General features: G+C 43.7%; 1 protein-coding gene across 1 annotated transcript in view; it reads right to left on the minus strand.

Moving 5' to 3' along the window:
• SLC20A2 (solute carrier family 20 member 2) overlaps positions 1 to 9,985 on the minus strand; it is a 39,400-nt gene that overhangs the window by 2,371 nt on the left and 27,044 nt on the right. The window contains exons 9-10 of the mRNA XM_010169951.2: positions 4,924 to 5,109; positions 4,123 to 4,207 (exon numbers count right to left, since the gene is read on the minus strand). Of these exons, the coding sequence (XP_010168253.1) occupies positions 4,123 to 4,207; positions 4,924 to 5,109 (271 nt within the window). The remainder of the gene's footprint in view (positions 1 to 4,122; positions 4,208 to 4,923; positions 5,110 to 9,985) is intronic.

The raw sequence follows: 9,985 nt of genomic DNA on the forward strand, positions 1-9,985 counted from the left end.
GAACAAGGGAAACCTGAACCTGATATTCTAGGACTGAAAGGGCCTTGGTCTATAGCTTGATCCAATAAGGAAATCTGTTAGATAATATTTAATCTGAATACTCCTTGAGTGGACAATATGCAATTCTGTATTTAGGAGGTGTAAGTGTATTTAGGAATCGCCCAGCTAAAAGGAACCCCACACTTTGGACTTCTAGCAAAGCATTAACCCGAGGAAACAGCGTTTGTTTTTTCAGCAGCTCAGCTGTTAGGCTCTGCTTTACGTTTTGCACATCCTTAGTATCCATCTGTCATGCTTGCAACAAGAAGCATTGCTTATTGAGCGAGCCTGCAGTCTACGTACGATAATCTCTGAGTTCTTCCTGAAATTTAAAAGGTATCAGCAATGATGGCATTGGTAATCAGTTTAAACATTATTAAAGTTTAGTTTATTAATAGTGATTTTGATGGACTAGAGGTTAGAAGAGTAGCTAAAACTTGGGTGTAGGGACACTACACCGTCTGCAGAATTTCAGATGATATCTACTTTGAGATTGGTTTGCAACCAGTGCAGTTTGCCTTCAGTATGCTTTGCTTAAAGCATTACAGAAATGCTTCTGGCTCTGTTGTTCCTGTGCAATGGTATATCATAATAACACACAGAACATGATAATTCCATCATAGCAACACAGAGAATGTTTTTCAAAGCCCCAAAATCATAATAGCAAAATGGAGCTGACAGTATGACCTCAGCAAAGTCGCTTTTGCACAGAAAAAGCATTTAACTCCTGCACTAATTTTATCTGTATATGAACATGTTCAATCTGTTACAGCTGAGAAATGCCTGTTTATTTCTATGTCTCATAGCTTAGAATAAATAACAAGCACGATGTGTAAGGTTCAAAAGGAACATTTCCCTACCTGGGCAGCAGAAAGGCAAGGTATGCATTCACACCACACGGGCTTTTCAGTGCTAAATCACAAGGGTGGTTGAATGGGTGCAAGCAGAGCAATGTGGCTACAGTGTTCAGACTCACAGATTTCTTTGGAGGCTCAAAAGGTTAGGTCTTTCCCACAGGCCCTCTTGATTTGGAGGCTTTCAGAGGAACTTTCCTCTCCCCTTTGTTTCATGGCAAGTTCAGGCTCTCAGCAGGCACCAAGGGTGGAAAAGCTGCCGTGCTGTAGGTTTAGGACAGGGGTAGCGGGCAGACCAAAGCCTCTGATTTAAGACTGAATGCAACTCCTGATCTGAGAGGGCTTGACAAATCTTCCTTCCTCAGAAGCTAATGCTTTTCTTCCAGCTACCAATCTCCAGTTTGCCATCACATCTGTTCCAAGACCTGAAAACTGCTGCTCAGAGCTTTCCTGCATACTTGGTCTCCATTTTTCACTATTGTCTATTGTTTCACCTCAAAAAGGTCTCCTTCCACCTAAGGTGTTTCACACTGCTCCTTCTTTGCCTTCAGTTTATCTAGTTGCTGCACAGTGAGTTGACTGACACCCCTTCAGTAGGGCTCCCACTTTAGCAAATGCTATTTTGCTGCGGAGCAAATGTTGGGGAAAAGAATAATTCACACTCCCTGATGCTAGAAGCTTAGGACTAGGCTCACCTTGAAGCCCTTTTTTTAATTTCTAGGATGAAATATTTTTTTCTACGGATTTTTAAGAAGGCATTTCTGTCTCAATGGCTGACAGCACCTTCAGAGAGGTATTTTCTCATGATGATATATAATAGTTCTTTCATTTCTTCACTGGGCCCTCAAAGAAAACAAAGAATACATCTATTACAAGGGTTTACTTTATCTTGTGTTGATCACTTAGGATCTCTCAACTCAGGAGCTCATTTTGCTGAAGCACAGAGCCAGTTATAATAATGTGACATCCTGGAACAGTCTAATCCTGTAGATTGCAAAGTGGATCTTCCCGTTCAGAATGATCCACCTAATGAGATACAGCAAACTACAGGGAGCAGACACAGACTAACCTCAGTAACTTCTTTTATGGAAGTAGTTTTTAAAAAAGTAATTATTTTACTCTGCAGTTGGAAAAGACCAAGCTTTTAACTGCATTGAGTCCATGAATACCTCCCAATGCCACCCCCTCATTAGCTTATGGCTTCCAAGACTTTTTTTTTTTTTTAAATTCTGTCTATTTGTCTGCACCAAAGCATATTTTCTCTTTTACAATGGTTGGCTAGAAGTGCTTCAGGCACGCAACTGGGATAATCAAAGCTGTATTATTCTCCCTGGCAAATTCTTCGTCATGCATTTGATATACCAGTCATCTTAAAGGGAGGTGGTTTCAAGCTAGCATTTGTAGAAGTGGATCACATTGTTATTAGTTTTCCCCTCCCTGCTTGATTCAGAGGAACCAGAGTTTGGGCCACGCCAGGAAATCTGAACAGCCTTTCAGAGCAGCTCAGTATTGGCTGCTTCTCAAAGAACTCTACAGCAGAAGAAATAAATGATTTTGCAATAGAGGAAGGCTTTCTGAAGAAATGGTTTTCACTAGAAAAAGGCTGATTGAACCAACCCAGGGTGTTTTGCAGGATGTGTAGATTTCATTGACTCTTTCACTGGAAACCAGGTCAATGTCACAGGCAAGGCTGCCCAGCTTCTTACCAGCCTGCCTGCCATGCCATGGAGCAGCTATCCCTGAAAACCTGCCTACCCCAGCCCTGGCTGGAAGGGGAAGGGCTCCAAGGGCCCCAGGCTGCAGCAGCAAATCCTACAGGATCTGTCTCTTGCAGGGCTTGGTGCTACAGCCCGAAGCAGAGGGGCTTTGCTGCTCTGGGGTCTCTGATTTTGGAGGGGCTTCCCCACGCCCTGCCGGAGGGTGAGGGAAAGGACAGCTCTGCATGTCCAAGAGCTTGGGAGTCCATGGGGAAACAAAGGCAAGAAAGACGGGATATTTGCCCTGGAAATTTCCTGGGGAACGAAATTCCAAATTCCCACTATGTTCTTTCAGCAGTGTAAATGTCCACATGCTCCCTGTTGCCTACAAGCAATATAAGTGTCTTCTCACACAGCGTATCATATGATACAATTAAATCCTGCTCATTACCCAGCCTATATTTATACTTCAAACTGGTCTTTTTTTAAAAAAAAAAAAAAGCCAACAACTTTGTTCAAAGAACTAATTACAAGGGCCAGATTCTGTATTATAATGCACAAAAGTGAGGACAAGTTGATTTAAAAGAAGAGAGACATTAAAATATTAGCGTAAGGATGTAGCGGTGTTTTTCATACAGGTGGCTCTAACCAGGATCACACAAAGCTACGAGTCTATATTATATTAATATGACTATATTAGTTCAATACAATCACATAAGGGTGAAAGATGTTCCAGACTTTTGTGCAATTACTTATAACACTGACTTTGCTTAGCCGTACCGGCTTTAGAAGCAGTCCTTGTTATTTTGCTATTGCTGTCTGCAGGGCACATCGCATAGTGAAGGCAATCTGCAACAATTGGTATCTCTCATATTTTGTTATGGTTTGTCCTAGTGATGTGATTTACTGATGTGATCACTGCAAACTCCAATACCTTGCAATGGGTGGAGCTTATTGGAATACCCACATTTGAGGCTACAAGTACCGTTAGCGCACACATTACTTCAATGCAAAATCCACTGTGAAGAAATAAAAAAAAAAAAAAAAAAAAAAAGACAGATGGAAAACCTGTAGTAACAGAGTTATATGCAGGAAATCCCATGCCATGCACTTATCAAGACAGTGAAGTATAAATGATGAGTGGTGCGCAGCCTCTGAACAAGGGAGAAATGCTACCCGACCAGGTTCAAATGGCACCGTTGGAGGAAACCAGGTTCTTCCCTGAAATCGTTTGCTTTGAAATTGAAGTCACATGTTTGTAAGTGCTGCTTTTCTTTAACCACAGCTATGGAGTTCACGCTGCGCCCAACTGCAGCGACTTGACTGTGACAACTCCAATGCATTTTTTTGGAAGCCTGATTATTTTCCAGTGTTGCTGGCACGACTGAGACGCGCTGACACACCTCCACCTAACCATCATCAGTGAGCGGCTGTTTTCCTCTTGCTGTGCCATTATCCGCTGGCTCGAGCGTCACATTTTTAAGATGAATAGTCCAGACTGCCTTGACTGCAGTCGCTGGGCAAAGGCATACCTTGCAGTGTGTAGTACTGACAGGAAGTCCAACATTGGAAGCTACCACAACTGTGAACGCCGAAGCCAACTCAATAGTGAATCCACTGCGGGAAGCATAAGAAAACACTTCACAATCACTCTTTGCATCAGCTCGGACTGATACCATGCAGCGTGCCAAAGTCTTACCCGTTTCTTCTTTCGACTGTTTTATCTCCGACTGATTTTCGTCATAGGAATAAGTTAAGAGAACAAGGAAGAGCTGAATAATGGGAACGGCACAGGCTAGTCGTCTGTAGCAACCTGGCTGCGCGGCTCATTGCATCAGGGACTTTTACTACTCTACGCTGCAGTGAATCATGCCTAATTAGTAATTCAGTTAAGCACCAGCAGAGGTCGAGTATGCATTAAGGATGAAAATTACTGTAATAAATACATATGGTTTTAATAGTCTGAAGCGCACTGGGAAAGCCACTGTAATCTTGCCATTTCCAAATGCACCTTCTGCCCCATTAATTAGGTCATCAGCAGAAGACCGTTCACCTCTAGGCCTCAAATGCATTCAGTATTAGTTTACAGGGTTATTGTTTTTCCCTTTCTTCGGTTCTCTTTCTTTTTCTCATTCTTTCTTTCTCTCCTTTTTTTCTCCTCTTTTTTTTCTTTCATTTTTTAGAAAGATGGAGAAGTCGAAGCCAGGTTATCATTAAAATCAAAGCACAGCAAATCCAGCAAACTGCATTACAAACAAAATACTGGAACAGCAATTTCTCAGACTGGTTCACGCACAAAGTTCACACAATCATAATGACAACTGCGCGCCTACCTTGATGGTGTGATTGGAGTGAGGTCTTTACCCATGGTCTGGATAACTCTTCTACCCCAGACCCAGAGACCGACACAGATCCCAACACCTCCATAAAACAGCAGCCAGACGGGAGTCGATGCTTCTTGCATTACACCACCTTGCTCGTAGATGAGCCAGAGCGCAACGAGGGGACCGATTGCATTGCTGGAGAAACAGAAGAACATTGCCCAAGTTATAAAAAGGCAGATAACTGCCTTATTTCCTGCGTGATTTTTCCTCACTGTGCGTGCAGCACTGCTCTGACTTGACCCTACAGCCAACACCCTTTCTCACTTGGAAAGGCTGCAGCGAGGGATTCTTATCGTGTTGCTTTTTCAGTTGTCACTTCATCACTGATAACTGTAGCAGATGTTGAAAGGAATTTCTCTTTTACAAATCGTTTCCTGCAATGTCAGAGTTGGAAACACCTCATTATGTCTGTTCTGGGACAAAAACCAGTATTTTCAGTACGGCGCTGAAATTATCTCATAACACCTCATTATGTCTGTTCTGAAAAACTAGTATTTTCAGTACGGCGCTGAAATTATCTCAAAATTTACCAATTCAAAAGTTCTGCATCTTTAAAATGTAAGTATTAAATTAGCTCTTTTTGTCAAAGAAAGAGGGAAATTAATGAACAAAATTACCATTGTAGACAAGAAGATACAAATGTAATCTAGTCTGACAAGCTATAACGTTTGGATATATGATCAGAATGCAGCTGAGAAGGTGACTTTGTCCTCTTCAGACACGTTGTACAGCTAGTTGGACTGGATCAGAGAGGACTCCTTGGTGACACAGAGCTGGCATAAGCCCTTTTTGCTACCCTGCTGCTGCTATCTAGAAAAACACTGAAAGTCAGCAATATTGAAGTCCTCACTCCTAATGCAGGTCACCCAATATTGGTGGCTGGAGCCTCCGGTGCCTGGAGTGAGATTTCTGACTCTATTCTTAAAAAGCATCAAGTTTCTAGAAGAGAGAAGAAAAACTTAAAAGCTGGTATCCAGTTACTTTAGAGGCTTAAATACTAAAAAGCCGGTAAGAACTTCGACTTGTCTTTTTTTTGCAGCTCTTTGGCTAAACTGAGTAGCTGCTTGCCCTGCCGCGCAGCATTTATCCACAACCAAAAAAGCCTAAGAAGCCAGGCAGTGCTGCACTCACATCTAAATAATCATGAGAAGAGCAGAACAAACCTGTCCAATATCATTCAAAAAGTCTGAAAACCAACAGGAAGCTCCCCTCTTTGTAAACCGATAAAGAAAGCGGGTGGCAGCGAGCAGGCAGCACCGACAGCTACGCTCACCCTGCAGCCAGGACCGGCTAAATTTAGTTCCTGGTCTTGCTCCAAAGCACACAGATGGAGTAAGGGCCAGTTTTAACGTCAAATGTTGTGCAAACCAAGCCACCGTAACCAACAGTTAATAATTTACTTGAATCCCATCTTTACCAGCTATGAGGTGCTAGAGGCTGAGTGCTAATCGCCAAGAGACGAGGGTCCTCAGAGCTGCAAAGCTTAGCACATCTAAGCAACACCAGACCCTCCTTCTTTCTTCTGGTCCTTGAGAAATCAAGCTCTGAACTCTGAGAAGTGGTCCTGGATCAAAGTAACTAGGAAGGAATTTTCCCTTGTAAACGCACACAACAACATTCAAGCTGCGAGGCAAATGAAAATAAAAATGCTCTTTGATATAAAAAGAAATGAATAATTCTTACAGATTTCGAGAAAAATGCTGGAAATAAATTAGTAAGCTAACATGGATAATAAAATCCAGTGGGTTTGAAGACACTGGGTAGTACGATGACGAACTAAATACGCTTTAAATAAAGAGTGATTTCCACTAGCAAAAAACCTTAAAATTCTGGTCTGATACTGTGCCTGAGTATGCATTTGATTTGTTGCGTTTTTGTGTGAGTGAAAGGACAATATGTGAAAAGTCCTTAGTGCCTAAATACAAGAATTATTTCACCTTCAAGGAAGAAGAGATTCTTGATTGAAGCATTTCTAATATTTTTAAGTCAACCTGCAACTTCTTTGCCAGTGTTTTCAGGTGTGGATTAAATTACTTGCCACATTCAAATGCCTTATTGTGCATTGACAAAGAAAGGTAATTCACTGTACTGACAACTGATGGATGCAGAAGGATGGATAAAGGCAACTAAAACATTGATCAGATGAATACAGGGAAAACTGTTCATCCTTTCTTATAGTAGAGTATGACATGGTGTGTTGGGTTTGCGTGTGGGGGGACTGTTTTTGGTAGTGGGGGAAGGGGCTACCTTGTGAGAAGCCTGGCTCCAAGGCTTCCCCCCTGCCCCCAGCCCAGGCTGAGCCAATGAGCACTAGAGAAATGCCTCTGCAAATCCGTATTTGTGAGGGGAAGGACTGTCCTGAAAAGAAGAAGGTGGAGAGAACCTGGAGGAGAGGCCATTGGCCTGAACAAAAGACGACCATCGGCCTAAACAAAGAGAGAGCTTCGTTGCCAGGAGGAAAGAGGAGGAGGGTGAGGACAGAGAACCTCAGACACCCAGTTCAACTGCATGGAGTAGGAGAAGGCAAAGGAGGTCCCTGCATTCCATGGAGGTTCAATGATGGAGCAGAGACCCACGTGCAGTCGATGGAGGACTCCACACTGGAGCAGAAAAGCTGAACCCAAGGGAAAGTGTGACTGAATTGAGACCCCAAGAGACGGTCAATGCCAGAGTGGGGGTGGATGCCCATAGCCAGGGGTGAGGAGGTGTGCGGGACCAGAGGGCCATCTGCAGCCCATGGATGTCCCCATGCCGGCGCTGGGAGCAGAGCCCAGAGAGGTCCATGACTCCGTGGGAAGCTCACATTGGAACATCTTGTTCCTGGGCTTTCATACTGGGAAGAGTGTCAATGGAGAACTGACTGAACCCCCATTCCCTGCCCCCTGTGCCACCGGGGAAGAAGGTAGAGAAATTGGGAGCAAAGTGATTTGAGCCCGGGAAGAAGGGAGGGGTGGGGGAAGGTGTCTTAAGATGGGGTTGTTGTGTCTCACTGTGTTACTTGTGTGAATGGCAACAGATTAAATTAATTTTTCTTCCCCAGGTTGAGTCTGTTTTGCCTGTGACCATAACTGGTGAGTGAGCCCTCCCTGTCCTTCATCCTATTTTGTGCCCCCTTTGTTGTGATTCCCTTCCCATCTCACTGGGTGGGGGGAGTGAGTGCAGAAGCACATGGTCTACCTGTGGTTAAACCACCCCACATGGGGACAGCCTCCCTCTTGAAAATAACGGGTACACTTGGAGCAAGCCCAGGCACTGACGACTGTTCTGAAGAGATTATGGATGGCTATTTGTCAGTCCCAGTGTAAATGGGAAGACAGAAAAGGCTTCAAAAACTACAGCAGCACACTGTGCTCTTCTGTACCAAAATCCAGTTTTAATTATTTGCAAATGCTACACCTCTGTGAATCAACTAAGCTTAATCCTCAAATAAAAGGTTATTTTCTCATTTGTAGCAGTGGAAGGCAAGGCAAAACTCTGCTGACTTAGGTTCAGCCTCAGAGGATCAGGGTGGCTGATTCTGCCCAACAGATCAGAAGAGATGACACTGATGCCCACAGAGGCAGCACATCTGATACCTTCCCTGTAGGAAAAGAAAGCAGAGCAGCACTGGATCCATATATGATTGGAAAGGCAAAAAGATAATTAACTGCATTTTCATTTGTGGGTATCTGCATCACTTATTATCTATACCAGAGAGAAATTTCTCCTCTCCCTGTAAATCACATTCAGTGTGACTTAAATGTTCAGCTCCTAGGGCATCTCCCAGCCTGAACACCTGCCAGTGGCTACCAATAGCCAGCAAACGGGCAGTGGTGTGCAGCCAGTGGCTCTGATTTACCAGCAGCTTTTCAGAGGGCTCCTTTGGCTTCTGGATCTGTTCAGTAGGTCCAGTCCCAGGGGCTTGTGGTATCAGCACTTCCTATGCCAACAGAGAACAGCTCTAGAAGAAGCCGTTAAGCCTGTCCCACCACAAAACTGCCAAAAGCTCCCAATGAATGCGTCTGACTCACCATCTGCAAAGACTAGGGTCTTGGTACTGCATGTGTCAGCTTCGAGACATTACTACAAACATGTGCAATCAACCATCCTTGGGACTAGGAAGAGTTCATTCAGAGAAGACAACCAGTCCCAACAGGAAAGTAAGAGAGAAACAACACATCAAATAAAAGGCGTTGTTAGATAAGAGGCTTTGCTTTGAGACCTTCTGCAGTTAACCGATGTCTCCTACAGCTAAGTGACTAAGTAGATGAACCACGAGGATGCTGGCTAGACTGGGATGTAGCTTTCACAATATTTCCCGCTGGTTCTATCTCATTTGACTCAAGACATGACTAGCAGGAAAGCAGACCTCAAATCTTCCATGCATTTGGCTAAGACTCTTTTCACAAGTCTATTCTCAAGAGGTGATTTTCTCTTATTCTCCCACGCAGCTCTTTTACTTGCCTTAACTAACTCTGCTTTATGTTGGATCTCCAACTCTTATTCGTGGTAGTTTAGAGGGAGAAGAAAAAAGCCTGAGATGGTCACCCTGGCACTCTGAACCCTGATTCACATCTATCTAAATGTAAAGCTGACATTAGGTTCCTATGTAACTGAAGTGCTTTCGAGGATGTTACCTCGAAACTTAGTTATTTAGCTATTGGGTTTAAAAGCCAAGATAAGATACACTTGTCGTGGTATTACTTTATCTTTGTACACCTAATATGCATTTTTCCACTGACCACAAGAGGATGGCCATTATAAATTAATTTTAGGATGAATTTATAAAATGTTATGGCATAAGAAGCCTAACTGCTGAGTCTACCTGTCGTGAAGTGTATTCTCCATGTGCGGTACTTTTCACCACCTCTGCTGGGCTCTGGCAGCCCTGGTTACTTGCAGGGCACAGGACTCTGCAGCAGGGTTGGTGCGTAGGGGCTGTTTGCCTTCCTCGGAGGCGCGGTACAGGATTAAATGCCATCTACAGTAATGCTCGTACTTGCAGACGCGTGTCACAGCGGTTAAACGACGC

The sequence above is a fragment of the Antrostomus carolinensis genome, unplaced genomic scaffold, assembly GCF_000700745.2.
Source record: "Antrostomus carolinensis isolate BGI_N321 unplaced genomic scaffold, ASM70074v2 scaffold18530, whole genome shotgun sequence".
Taxonomy (NCBI): Eukaryota; Metazoa; Chordata; class Aves; order Caprimulgiformes; family Caprimulgidae; genus Antrostomus; species Antrostomus carolinensis.